The sequence below is a fragment of the Ambystoma mexicanum genome, chromosome 5q, assembly GCF_040938575.1.
Source record: "Ambystoma mexicanum isolate Mex_15411 chromosome 5q, UKY_AmexF1_1, whole genome shotgun sequence".
Taxonomy (NCBI): Eukaryota; Metazoa; Chordata; class Amphibia; order Caudata; family Ambystomatidae; genus Ambystoma; species Ambystoma mexicanum.
In genome coordinates this window covers 869,203,474-869,218,120 of record NC_090933.1, presented here as the reverse complement: position 1 = coordinate 869,218,120, position 14,647 = coordinate 869,203,474, and the positions used below count along the sequence as shown (strand labels likewise).

The 14,647-nt window shown below is 49.3% G+C and overlaps 1 protein-coding gene across 1 annotated transcript in view; it reads left to right on the top strand.

The window, feature by feature from the left end:
- The window catches only part of RBM12B (RNA binding motif protein 12B), a 36,303-nt gene extending 24,280 nt beyond the window's left edge, over positions 1–12,023 (top strand). The window contains exons 2-3 of the mRNA XM_069621351.1: positions 9,026–9,070; positions 9,590–12,023. Coding sequence (XP_069477452.1) covers positions 9,618–11,591 — 1,974 coding nt within the window. The 5' untranslated portion in view covers positions 9,026–9,070; positions 9,590–9,617 and the 3' untranslated portion in view covers positions 11,592–12,023. The remainder of the gene's footprint in view (positions 1–9,025; positions 9,071–9,589) is intronic.
- The last annotated feature ends 2,624 nt before the right edge of the window (positions 12,024–14,647 follow it).

The following is a 14,647-nucleotide window of genomic DNA, read 5'->3' as shown; positions in this document are numbered from 1 at the left end:
CTGCCTCCAAAGGGAGGCAGGAGGGGAAACCGTAAATCCTCAGTTTAGTCTGATCTCGCTGCACGCAGTCTCCGTTGCCATCTCCTCAAGTCGCAGTGTGCCCTAGTGTCTGATCCTTCAATTAAATGCTGCACCTCACCAGCTGCCATTTAGCAGGCGCACGCCCTGCGTGATCGATGCATACTTCCGCAGTAGTCTTCCTCTCCCCATATACTGGGACCCGGGATCTTCATCAGCGCTCCAGCATATGTCATGACACTCAAATGTGTTTTCATTTTGCATAAGAGGGGGTGGGGCGTGATATTGGCTTGTTAAGCACCTTTAGTCATGGGTGAGACGAGCTGAGCTCACCATGTCCATCCCCTACGAGTGGCCGTTTGGAATCCCGATCGAGGAGATGTTGATGGAACTTACTGCAGGGCTTGTCAGTAGAGTTTCCAGCTGCTTGGCGTTTGACCCATAGCGTGTGCTGGAGTAACAACTGTGTGCTTTAGCCCTGTCCCACAGTCAAGTTGCCTACTTTTGATGTCCAGTGAGGCTTGGGATTCTGAAACATCTGTGGATAGCAGTGCTTTATCTCCTCCCTTTGCACCCTTCATTCTTGGCTCGCTAATCCACAAAGTTCATACTGGTTTGATTTTGAGGTTGCCTCTACACCACTGGCGGTATTTATTCCATGAGCTATTTTCACTAATGCACGCCCCCGCCCTGCGTCCCTCCAGCCCCCCATCCCATTTAATTTCAAATGGAGTACCTCTTGGAGTTGGTGTTTCCTTGCACTTTATTTGAGGGTCCCCCTGCTATCTTTCACATGGATTGACACTGGTTGTAAAAGGTAGTTTGTTGCAAAAATGGACTCTGGTGTGGAGGACAGATTTGCGAAGATTAGTGATGCTAGGAGACAGTTTTCAAAGGAATTTAGTGCAAAAAAAACCCCCACTTAATCCTTTCCTTCTGTTTTTTTCTTTTCCTTACATGATGGTTAAGTTTGCAACTTTTATTTCTTTCGTCCGTGTGCTTTGTCATGTTTGGTCAAATCACGTGTTTTTGCCTTTGGAATGCGTCGCTCATAATTTCAAGTATTTATATGGTAGTATTACATGTCTTGAGATGCTGCTACAGATGTTGGGAAAATAAACCTGTGGAATGTGCTCCTCGTAATACCATTGTCTACATATGTATGCCTTCTGGTTTGTAATGGCGGTTGTATTCAGTTAAAAACATTTCTGGGGGGAAAGCTTGTTTGAGCATGAATAAAAGGTATAATTTGAGGGGGCCCTGTGGGTGTTTTTGGTAGCTGTAGTAAACGTCTAGAGGCATTGACGCGCATACCATCCCCTGGTCTTGAGTGGAGGTTTTGGATTTTTACCTTGACTTTGGAAGTGGTGATTTCAGTTCTCTAGTTTATAGAAGACCAGTACTTTCTATTTTGGGATGTTTCTATCTTCATCACAGTAGGAATGTTTGAACGTTCAGTCAGGCTTGTTGCTCATAGTACATCTTGGGAGTTGCAGCTAGAAAAGTACCGGGAAGGTGCTGTTTATGACAACTTTCAGTAGTTCAGCACAGCACATTGAGATTAGCTGTTTTCACCATGTGCATTCTGAATGACAGAGGACATACCTCAACATGAATTGTACCATAATGCACATGCCTCAGTGGGGAGTAGTAAGCCACGCCAGTGGATCCTGCTTTTGCAGCCCTTGTCCACCAACTCAGTTGTCCCATTGTTTGATTTCTGATCCTGAATTGGTATCTGGTCTGGGGTTGCTTTAGAGAATTGACAATTTGAGGTGCACTGGTCAGTAGCTATGGCTACTGCTGCAGGGATGTCTCCCTTTCTCCAGCATGGGGTCTGGCATGGATTCACATGCTCATGAATATTCCCCGTCGTCAGGCTGGGAATCCTCGGTAAAGAAAAAACCAGTATCAGTTTCGTTTCTGATCTGTCTTTCGTAGTAATAACCAATCACTGGTCTCTGCGTCATACTGACCACAGCCAATGACTGCCCTCTACCTAAGCACCGCCTCTGGCAGCCATCTTCAGATTTTTACCGCACGTTCATGTGTTGGGATCCTCGTGCTATTGCTCTCGAGCGTTAGTGCTATTTTTTCGCGCTTTTTCACAAAAACTTCGATTCTTTCGGTCAAAAGAGCCTCAAGCTCCACCGATCCTACATCCGATCAACGGGGACCCGTGTCGGATTCATCTGTGCCCCTCAAGGGTGAAGATTTCGTCGAGCTACACTTCGGAGGACTCCAGAAGCTTCTCAGGCCCGGTCTCGGAGATGGCCCAGGAGAAGGGAAGCTCGACGCCCGGAAAGCTGTTCAGGGCCTGCCCTGGATGCCAGCTGCAGAACGTCTTCAAGGAGGACGAACACTCTTTCTGCCTTTACTGCCTTCATGGGGACAAGACGCACGTGGAGAAGGACTGTGCGTTTTGCGGCAACATGTCGGAACGGACCATGAAGGACCGCCATCAACGTCTCGCCAGCTGGCTGGAGGGTAAGAGCCCGTCTGGCGAGAAGAAGAAGAAATCTGAGCGGTCTTCTAAGACCTTTGAGGGCGCCCCGGCGACGGGGGCCCAACATAAGGCCAAGCACCGCGAGTCCGCTGGCACCGGGAGCGCCGAACGGTCGGGCTCTACGGGCGCCAGGCAGGGCGCACCCTCCCCGGCACCATCAACCACGAGCCAACGCTCTGGGTCGGGTAAGAGGAAGGCCGAGCACCCGGCGAAGCTCCTGGAGAGACCCCGGTCGAGCTCTAAGGCAGAGGAGGAGCGTGGCAGTGCCCCCTCCCTCAAGGATAAGGCGGTGAGCGCACCTAAGGTGGTGAAGGCCTTGATCCATTCGACCAAGCCCTCTATCGAAACGGTCGCGGCGGCCCTGGCCCAGCCTGTGGAGGCTGCACCAGTGGTGGCGGCCTCGGGGCCCAGAATCTCCCTGCCTCCCCGGAGGGAGTCTTCTTTCGTGCCCATCGATAGGACCCCCGTGAAACCCTCCGTGGGGAAGAAGGGGGGGCAGGGCGTCGTCGTAGATTCGGCCTCAACCTCAGAAGAGGAACTGATCGAGGTCTTAAGCCACGGCCTAGGCGTGGAACAAGACCAGCCCGTCGGAATGGGCCCCGACGCAGGTGACGACGACGACATCGTCGAGGATACCGACGGGGCCCCTGCTCGCCCGTCGGATTCCCCTCTGCCAGCGCCGCAAGACAACTCAGCGGCCATTTTGTTGGCTATACAGTCCTTATGCTCCGAGATAAGGACGAGACTACCGTTACCGACGGAGGAACCTCTCCCGTCGGGGGATCCAGAACCGGGACCTTCTGGTGTTCCCCCTACCAAGAAAAGAAGGATCCATCCACCGCCTCCTTTTCAACCGTCGCGCCCCGTCCAGCCCTCCTCCCCGTCCACCCGAGGGGATGATACGGGGACTGACACGGCAGCGACGGGTACGGACGACGAGGCATACGACGAGGATTTTCCGTCGTCGCCTCCCCCCAGGGCTTCTCCGCCCGACGAGATTGGATCGTTCCACTCAATGATCGCCAGGGCATCCGAGCTTTTCCAACTCTGCCCTGAGGAGAAGAAAAAGGAAGGCTTCCTTTACCAACGGCGCGAGACCAAGAGGAAGACGGTCCTCGCAGTGCCTCTGTTGGACGACATTTGGGATGAGGGCCTTTCCCTCCTCAAGAACCCTTCCACGACGCCAGCGAAAAGAGACCGGTACGAGAAAAAGTACCGGGTCCCGGACTCGGCCCCCCTATGCCTCCGGGCGCAGCCTACCCCGGACTCCGTCGTCTCCGCGGCAGCCAGGAAGAAAGCGGGGGGGGGTGCGGCCTCCACGTCGACTTCCCCGCCGGACGGCGAGGGAAAGAAATTGGATGCCATGGGACGCAGAGTCATCTCGTCGGCGGCGACGACGATTAAAGCGGCCAACGCCTTGGCTATCGTGGCCCGCTACGACAGGGAACTCTGGTACAAGATAGCTCCCCTGCTGGATTTTCTGCCGGACGACAAGAGGGCGGAGGCCCTTGAGATCCTGCAGGAAGGTGAGGTGGCCTCGGACCACGCCATCACCGTGGCGACGGACATCGCCGACACTGGGTTCCGCCAGATGGGCAACGGCGTTTGCCTTCGACGTCGCGGATGGCTCAAGGCTACGGACTTTCGGCAGGACGTCCAGAACAGGGTCCTGGACATGCCCTTCGACGGGAACAACCTGTTTGGGAAGACAGTGGACGATTCCCTTCAGGCCATCAAGGCGGATACTGAGACGGCCCGGGCCCTTGGAGTGCTGCAGCAACGGCGGACGCCCTTTCGGAGCGGCGGAGGCAAGGGCGCCTCCAAAGGTTCCGGCGGCGGTTTCGCTTCCTACCGTCAAGCGGCCCGCTCGTCGTCGCAAGAGGCCTACAGAGGACGAGGCAAGTCTGGCGGCCCCCGCCGTCGTCGCCAAGGAGGCCAAGGCGGCAAGGCCGCGTCCAAGCAGGATTGAACCGGCCGTGGGGTCGGGCCCCCACCGAAGCACCCCGGTGGGAGGCCGGCTGGCGGGCTTCGTCAGCGTGTGGGAGTCCATCTCCACCGACCGTTGGGTGCTGGACGCCCTGGCCCGGGGCCACGCGCTCGAGTTTCAAAGAAGGTGCCCGCGCGTCCCCCCCGTGGCCAGGAAAGAACTTCACGTCCCTCAACTTCTCCTGGAGGTAAAGGCGATGCTCAGAAAGGGCGCCATCGAACTCGTCCCAAAGAGGCTTCGGGGCTCCGGAGTCTACTCGCGTTACTTCCTCGTGAAGAAGAAGACGGGAGGATGGCGCCCCATCCTGGACCTGCGACGCCTGAACAAGTTCATCAAGGCGCAGAAGTTCCGGATGGTCACCCTCCAGCACGTCCTGGGTCAGCTGGAGGAAGGAGACTTCCTATCGTCGTTGGATTTGGAGGATGCCTACTTCCACATTCCCATCCTAAAGGGGCACCGAAAATTCCTCAGATTCGTGGTCCAAGGGCGTCATTACCAGTTCAAAGCCCTTCCCTTCGGACTGCGGTCGGCACCCAGGGTTTTCACCAAGTGCCTCGCACCGGTGGCGGCGCAGCTGCGCCGCGAGGGGATTCACGTCTACCCCTACCTGGACGACTGGCTCATCCGCGCCAAGACGAGGGAGCTCGCCGTGGTCCACACGGCAAGGACCGTCCAACTCCTCACGGACCTGGGATTCTCCGTGAACTACGCCAAATCCCACCTGGTGCCCGCGCAAGTCGCACTGTTTCTGGGAGCGAGGCTCGACACAGTGTCCCTTCTGGCCTCCCCGTCGGAGGAGAGGACCAGGACCATCTTGGGCAAGGTGCAACGGATGTTGGTGGCCGACGCGGCCAAGGTGAGGTCCATCAAGTCCCTCCTCGGGATGATGTCTTCCTGCATCTACCTCATTCCCATGTGCAGGCTCCGGATGCGCCCGTTGCAAGAGTTCCTGGATGCGCGCTGGATCCAGACGACGGGCAGCTTCGAGGAAAGGATCAAGCTCGACGAGAGTTTCCGACGAGCGATACGGTGGTGGGGCACCCGCGCGCATCTGACGGCGGGCATGGACTTCCAGACCCCAGCCCACCAGGTGACTGTGACCACGGATGCCTCCCTAGAAGGGTGGGGAGCGCACACCGAAAATCTGCACGCAAGGGGACTCTGGCTCCCGACGGAGAAGTCCCTGCATATCAACGTCCTGGAGCTCCGTGCAGTGTTTTGGGCCCTCAGGTCCTTCCTTCCGTCCCTCAAGGGCAAGGTGGTGAGGATCTTCACCGACAACACCACCACCATGTTTTACATCAGGAAACAGGGCGGAACCAGGTCCCCAGCGCTGTCCAAGGAGGCGCAGGACCTGTGGCATTGGGCCGTCGCCCAAGGGATTCTTCTGGTGCCGTTTCATCTGGCAGGGATAAAAAACACCATCGCCGACTCACTCAGCAGGGAGCTGCGCTCGTGCCACGAGTGGGAACTACGGCAGGATCTGGTGGATCGCCTCTTCCGACGGTGGGGCACACCCCAGATCGACCTGTTCGCGACGGCGACGAACACCAAGTGCCGGAGGTTCGCCAGCAGGTTTCCCCAGACGAGGAGCATGGGCGATGCTTTCTCGTTCCCCTGGGAGGGCCTGTTCCTCTACGCGTTCCCTCCCTTGCCTCTGCTAATCCGGCTCGTCAACCAGCTCAAGAGGTCACGGTGCAGGATGATCCTCGTCGCACCTGCGTGGCCGAGGCAGATATGGTTCCCGGACCTTCTGGACTTGTCGGCGTCCCCGCCAATCAAGCTGCCGGCGGACGCGGATCTACTCTCCAGGGAAGGAGGCGCCATCCTCCACCACGACCCGAAGTCGCTGAACTTGCAGGCCTGGCTCCTGCAGCGCTAGAGTTTGGAGGATACGACATACCGGCCGATTGCAGAGAGGTTCTTGCAAAGGCCAGGGCGTCCTCGACTCTTAAATGCTACGGACACAAATGGAAGAGGTTCTCTGTCTGGTGCCACGCACAGAAGGTTAACCCTCTACGGATTACGGCTCCCCAAGTGCTGCCGTACCTGCTGACGCTGGCCAAAGCTGGTCTGGCACACGCGTCCATCAAGATTCATCTTGCTGCGATCTCCCGATACACCAGAACCACGGGCCGGACGTCCTTGTGGTCTCATCGTCTGGTGAAAGAGTTCATGAAGGGACTGTTCAGATCGTTCCCGCCGGTGAAGGCTCCGGCCCCGGCGTGGGAGCTCAACGTGGTGCTGACCAAACTCATGGGACCTCCGTTCGAGCCTCTGCACTCGGCCCCGTTGAAGTTTCTATCGTGGAAAACAGCTTTTCTCGTGGCCATCACCTCCGCACGACGAGTGGGAGAGATCCAGGCCCTTTCCTGCAAGGCCCCGTACTTGACTTTCCACGACACGAGGGTAGTGCTCAGGACGCACCCCTCCTTCATGCCCAAGGTACCGTCGGACTTTCATCTCAACGAACCCTTGGTGTTACCTGTGTTCTTCCCGTCGCCTTCGTCGCCGGCTGAGAGGACTTTGCACTCGCTGGATGTAGCTAGAGCGCTGAAGTTCTACGTGGACCGCACGAAAGGTTTTCGGAAGACGTCACAACTCTTTGTGAACTTTGGACCTGTCAATCAGGGGAAGGCTCTCTCGAAGGCTTCCATCTCCAGATGGCTCTCCGGCTGTATCATGTACTGTCACCGGTTGGCAAACCGACCGCTGCCTGGCCGTCCGAGAGCCCATTCCACCAGAGCGATCGCAGCTACCACGGCGTTCCTATCTGGTGTGCCCCTGCTGGACATATGCAGGGCTGCTACGTGGAGGTCGACGCACACCTTCACGAAATTCTACTGCGTCGACCGGGATTCCAGGGAGGAGTCCAGGGTCGGCCAAGCAGTGCTGCGCAACCTGTTCGCCTGAGGTGAGCCTGGTGAGGAGGTAAGATGCTTAATGTTGAGTTGATGTGATGCTTAATGTTGAGCCTTTGCCACCTCCCGTGGTTGTGCATGTGTGTACTGCTATGTATTCTTTATTCATGAGCATGTGAATCCATGCCAGACCCCATGCTGGAGAAGGAACAAGTTACTTACCTGTAACTGTTGTTCTCCAGCATGGGTCTGGCATGGATTCACATGCGAACCCTCCCGCCTACCCCTCTGCGGCTCTTCACTTGGTCATACTGCCACTTCACGTGCTTCCAAATCTGAAGATGGCTGCCAGAGGCGGTGCTTAGGTAGAGGGCAGTCATTGGCTGTGGTCAGTATGACGCAGAGACCAGTGATTGGTTATTACTACGAAAGACAGATCAGAAACGAAACTGATACTGGTTTTTTCTTTACCGAGGATTCCCAGCCTGACGACGGGGAATATTCATGAGCATGTGAATCCATGCCAGACCCATGCTGGAGAACAACAGTTACAGGTAAGTAACTTGTTCCTTTTTTGTCATCTGTTGCCAAGAGTCTAGTGCTCTTCTTAGGCTGAGTAGGTAAGCTAAGTTACCAGACCTGCAGGTCTAGCAGAATTTTCAAGGCCTGACTTTCACTAATGTCTTCAGCGGTACACACAAATGCTGTATTGTTGCTTGTTTTATGTCTTGAGTACAAACAACTTCTGGATACATTAAATATATTAGTTTACCATTGCTAACCAAATCGGTTTGTTTGCTAATCAATAACATTTTAATTAGAAAACTCTGCTAATCAATTTTCCAAAACTAATTTATGCCTTGCAATCCTAGCTATGCAATATTAACTTTGTATGTTTGGGAATGTATATAAACGAGAATAAAGTACCACAATTGGGGCATTTAGAGCACATTGGATAATAGAAAATGGGCAGTTATAATTTGCATTTGCTTTGAACTATATAATGGCTCCTGGTTACGCAGGGGTAGCTCCTGCCTAAATAGTTGAGCCTGATACCTAGAGCTGCTTTTTGCTCCTGGTCAACTAATCACAATTGTTATCCCTGCATGGATTTCTAAAACGCTGTTCCCTGTGTTAAGGTATGCTAGACATTTTTAATGTTTGTGAAACCTTTTTTAAAATCTTTTTTAACACTGTTATGTTTTGGTATTGCCAACTGTGGTTGACATATATGTTTAGTGATTTTACTAATGTGTGGGGTGGTGAACTTGATGCTGGCTTCTGTTTCACAGTACATTTCTTCTGTATACTGTCCTGGGATGCTCTTTCTTAACAGGCTTTGGTTTTATGAACAGTTCTTTACACAAAGCCCACAGTCTACGTAGACTCCTTATCTGCATAACTGTTAATGACTGGAGTGTACTCTAGTTGGTTGCAACCCAAGGGTGGCTTCTCAGAACCCCCTCAATAGAGCAGATTCTGAAAAACCCGCTTCAAAATGGGTGAGCCTTCATATGACGTAAACCTATATGGTTCAGCATTCCAGATTCTATCTGTTTTCATATGAATAAACTCAATCTGATTGCTAAAACTCTCAACTGAAACCTAATGTACTTTTTTAAGCACGTTAACTACATTTTTGTTTTTTTACAGTGTCATTGGCGTTGCACGATTATCGGGTTGTTCATCGCAAATCTGGTAAGCTGCCTAAAGTTAGCTATTCTTTAGATTATGATGGATGTTTGCTAAAGAGCTATGCATGTCATGTTTTGATTACAATAACGCCCTTGACATTGCCAGGTTAACTGGACGTGGTTTTGATCCGCTTCACTGTGGAAAATTATTTTAACTGTTGGAATGCAGGTCCTTTTTGGGCTTTATTGCATTCGAAGTTCTCAAATGGATGACCATGCTTTCCATACTAGCAATAAAATAAACTCATTAGCAGTTTTGTCTGGCAGTGGGGGGTTGTGAGTTTTCTTGCATTTGACAATCTTACTTTGAAGGGAAGAGGGACTGTTAACTCTTGGAACCGATGTGAATGTATCGCATATTTTGTGAAGGCGCAGATTAACCCTTTTGAGGCATTCTTTGCAATTGTTGTAATGTGTACCCTTTTCAAATTTGAATAGTGCTACATTCTAAATTCAAACTTGTGTCTATGCTATGAAAGTTGATTACTAAAGTTGTCCTGTCATGTGCCTTTTTATCCTGCAGGTGCTTGTTACTACTGTGTGACCTCAACATGGCTGTAGTCATCCGTTTACAGGGACTTCCTGTTGTTGCGGGCTCTGCTGACATTCGCCATTACTTCGCTGGATTGCATATTCCTGATGGAGGGGTTCATATCATTGGTGGCAAACGTGGTGAAGCTTTTATTCTATTTGGAACAGATGAAGATGCCAGGCGCGCCATGGGTCGTACAGGTGGATTTATCAAGAAGTCTAGCATACAGCTGTTCCTCAGCAGTAAAGCAGAAATGCAGACTACAGTTGAATCGAATCGTAAAGGTGATAGAGGACCACCCCACAGAGCGCCTGGGCCAATTAGTGATGAGAAAGGAATAAATAAAGCTGTCTTCTCAAGTCGTCAAGAGCCGGGCATCAATGGAACACGCCGTATTAGTGCTGGTGCGCCCAAAACCAACTTTGGTGTTGATTTGCCAGGATCTAAGGCATTCCCTTCAAATCTTCTGTACTTGTATGCAGGAGGAATGCCTTACAGTGTAACTGAAGAGGACGTACGTGTTTTCTTTCAGGGTCTTCGTGTGGAAGCTGTTCTACTTCTAAGACACCCAGATGGTTCATTGAATGGAAATGGAATAGTTAAGTTTGCTTCCAGTAAAGATGCGTTGGAAGGACTTAAGCGTGATATGCAGTATATTGGCCCAAGATTTGTAAAAGTCAGTCCTTCTTCTGAAGAACAGTGGGTAAAGTCTGGTGGGCTTTTAACAAATCGTCGAAGGCCTTCACGCATTAGAAGCAGAGAACGATCCCCGCCCCGCGAATTTGCAAAACCGCGTTCTGGTTCGCAGTCTCCGCCAAGGAAGCAGCCAATTCGATCTCGTTCACCTCCTAACCATGAATTTTACATTCACATGAAGAATTTGCCTTTGGATACGGAGAAGAAAGCAATAAGGTGGTTTTTTAAAAGTTTTGATTTGACAAACACCCAAATCAAAATTATCTCTACAAAACACAACACAATGGATGCGTTTGTCTTGTTCAATAATGAGGCAGATTATAACAGAGCTTTACTGTTTCACAAGGAAATGTTTAAAGATCAACGTGTGTATATCTATGCCATTTCTAGAAAATCGATGTTGGAAATGATTGCAGATTTTGAAGCTTGGCAGAGAAAACAGTCTTCTTTTCGGGAAAAACCGCGAGATGAGAATATCAACAAAAACCGCCTTGATGCCTTTCCTAGCTCAAGAATATGCATATATGTAAGGAACTTTCCATTTGATGTGACAAAGCTTGAAGTGCAGAAGTTCTTTGTTGGTTTTGATCTGCGTGAGGATGACATCTACTTGCTCACTGATGATAAAGGTGTTGGACTCGGGGAAGCATTGGTGAAGTTTTCCTCAGAAGAGCATGCAAGGAATGCTGAATGCTTGGACAGACGTAGATTCTTGGGAACAGAGGTGCTGTTGCGTCGTATCTCTGAGAAACAGATGGAGGAGTTTGGTTTGAAGGCTTATTCGGGATTTAATAAATCAAAGGTTCATGACCGTACACCACCATATGGTGGAAAGGACTATTTGCGTTCAGTTGATTTGCGTGGTGGTCCCGAAGATTTCAGAAGTGGTCCCAAAGAATTTAGGATCCCATCTGATCACATCCGAAGTACACCTTCTCACATGGATGTTATTGAAGCTGGCACTTTTGGCAAGGCAAGACAGGGTAGATTCCCTGAAAAAAGGATGAGTCTAGGCATGGGTGATTTTGCGGCAGGAATAACGAAAATAAGATTGAGGAATGTCCCATACACAGTCACGGTTAATGAAATTTTGGATTTCTTCTATGGTTATCGGGTAATACCAGACTCTGTTACTATAGCCTACACAAAGCAAGGATTACCAACCGGAATTGCTATACTTGCCGTTGAAAGTTATGAAGAAGCCATCGCTGCCATCCGCGAACTAAATGAAAGGCCGATCGGTCCACGGAAAGTTAGTGTAAGCTTGCTCAGTGATCCAGAACCCATGCACCCGTAAGGAGAATAAAGTTTTTCAGTATTGGTTCAGTAAAGAACATTCTTTTGTTACTTTCAACAAACTTCATTCAGTGACTGTATCCTGTTTTATGAGCAGTTCAAGTTCCAGGGGGTGAAATGGTGAGCTGGCTTTCATACAGATGGACCAAGTCGACATGCTTCTCAACAATCTGCAGCACAGTTCAAGACAGTCCAATACAGGTTCACTGTTCAGCTCAATGCCGCCTTGAACCGTTTTTAGTTGTCCGGTTACAAGATTAGTAAAATGCTGGTTGATGGCCAAGTGATTAAATGTAGTGATACAGTGCCACTTGAATACTTTCTAGGTTTCCTTGTTAATTGGCTAGATTCCAATACCCTCTTACTGTCAAACCTTTTGCTTGTTTTTATGTATTACTGGCAATTCCTCACAAGTAAAGGAAACGAGACTTTTTCTGACTGGCTTATTTTCCTAATGCAATGAGTAACTGGGTTTGTCACACTCTGTGATTGGCCTGTTTTCTTTGTCTAATCTGTTTTAAAAGAAATAAGTGAAATCCTCACCTTTTCCTGGTCGGTCAGTATCTGTTTGACCACAGATGTTTGTTCATGTTCTACCTGAGCCTGTTAACTTTCAATATTAAGCAAAGCATGACCTGGTGCTTTGCTCTTTTGACATGTCACCAGTTTAATGCTAGTTAAGCTTTCAGAGAACTTTCATTTTGACTACTCAATTGCCTTACTTTTTAGGTTGCAGCTGGGGTCATCTTACTCCCTTCTGCACAGAAATTGACAAAACTGATGGTGATTAAGGTAGCCTGAGTTCACTGTGCTGTGACAGTTTTCCTTTTCGGTTTTGTGAATTGTCAGTTTTGTGACAAATCGCTGCAAGTTGTGATTAACTGGTGCATTACTGCCAGTGTGACGCCCACTTACTCTGATATAGCTGCCAGTTTACTCATTTTTGTCAAGTATCTTGCCATGCTCTCTGGCACCATACTGTCTTAAGGGCAGCAATATGAGGGGGTATGAGGGGAGGGGGGGTCGCCTGACCTCTCCAGCCCTACAAGCTACTAGTCGAGTCCATCAATGTGTTTTATCTAGTTAAATCTTGATCTGCGTTCATCCCTTTGGAGTACAATGGTAAAATCTGAAGAACTAAAACCCCCTAGGAACCATCTTGGCTTGTAGAGTCTGTCCCAGAAGCGTGATTTGTCGGAGATAGGAAGTTGTTTTCGCCATGGAGTGCCTTTTTGCATTTTGCCCACTTTAAGCAGTGACAGTTACCAGGGAGCCCCGTGAAACTTCCTTTCGATGATAATCGCAAAATAGAGCCGAGGAACATGTGCCCCTTTGTGAGACTTTCTTGCTTACTGATGGTCATTTTGGTAGTGTAAACACTTTTGTTTTTATAATCTATACTCTTGGCCATAGCTATTCAAACATCAAACCTGCGGTTTGTTGAAGGGTATGATGGAACACCAACTCTGCTCGTAATCCTTTGGATGTCATTTTAGTTTTACTTTTCTGGCGTTCTCTTGCCATTATCCTGCCGTTCAGCATGTATTGTTGGTAAAAAGGACCTATGTATTGGCAGCAGGCTTGGAAGAAATCCTGCTTGTGCAGCACTGCTTGAATGGTCAAGTGGGATTTCCTAATCGGTGATTGCAGTAAAAAAAACACCACGCAATTTGATGTTCTGTTTAAAGAAACGAGTTTATTCTGCTTTCATTACTTTAATAGACTTTCTTACAAAGCCAACTTCTACTCAGAGGATTCCTCCTACAAAATTTCAATTGTCCATTGGTCTTCATTTTTGTCTATGCAGGAGTTACTGCTCAGCTTCACATATTTGGAGTCTTTGAATATGGTCAAATTCCAGGGTGTTGGAACATTTTAATAGTATTAGAAACGACACCTCATAGTGTGACATAAAATTAAGTCAATTGTGGCATTTACGTTTTGGTCATATCCATGAATTAGTTTTGAATTTTAGACTAGTGAAATGTTTTCTCTTGCTCTTTGAGGAGTTATTCTACTGCCGCCTCCCACCCCCCCATGAAACACGATCTAAGGTGCTTTTCTGTCGCTTGGCAAACTGTAGGGAAGGTGTCACAGAGTTTTCCTTTCAAGAGACTACTAATTTGGTTAACAGATTGACAATGCTCTGATAATCTGGGTTAAAATAGTGCAGCATGTTTGAAGTTATTTCGCTAAACATTCCTTTGTGCGTGCTCTCCGGTATGCCTCTAAATTGGTTTGTTTGTGTTCCTGTTTGCCACCTCCTTTAACTGTATCATTTCAGGTAACTGAATTCACCATGAGCAACAGACAATTTTCATTTTTTTTTACCTTAGTTTTTGTTAGGAGCTGTTCAATTGCGGGCTTTGTTAGACATTTTCCAGGAATGTTTTTGTTTACAGAAAACCGCTGATACTCATGTCTGTGTTTTAGTAATGTAGGGTTCTTCATGGGCGGTTTGTTCTATTGCCTGGTGGTCGCTTCATGGTTTTCAACAGCACTGCACCATCTGCTTTACCTGGATTTCTTCTGGCAGCCATGGATCTTAAAACTGTAAACGTGTATCTTGTTAGTGACGTGTCCCGTTTGTACTCAATACCGCTTCTGTACTTGATTGGATCATGGCTTAAATGTATTGATATGGTGGTTACAAAAAACAGCAGATCTGGTTGGGTGCATGTGTACACACTGGCTAATTTCTTTGAAATTCTGCATAGGTCTGTTGGCCACAACTCCTTCACTGCAAGTTGCCAAACATCCTGAGTGCAAGCTTGGGTAAAAGTTTATTTTGCCATGTCATTTGGAAAATGCCAATACCGACGATTGGTTTATCATGTGAAAGGTTTATGCTTTCTTTTATTGCAAACCATAGCTTGTTGGTTCTGCAAATTTGAATTTATTGGGCTTCTGTAATGTATGGTTTTCTCTATGCTGCTTCGGAATAAGATTGCTACTTGGGCCATGACAGCTATGGAGAGGCATCTGCAGTGCCTCTATCAGCGATTTGGCCAGCTGATCTCGATAGTGTTGTGGGTGTCACTGCATGGTGACTTACTT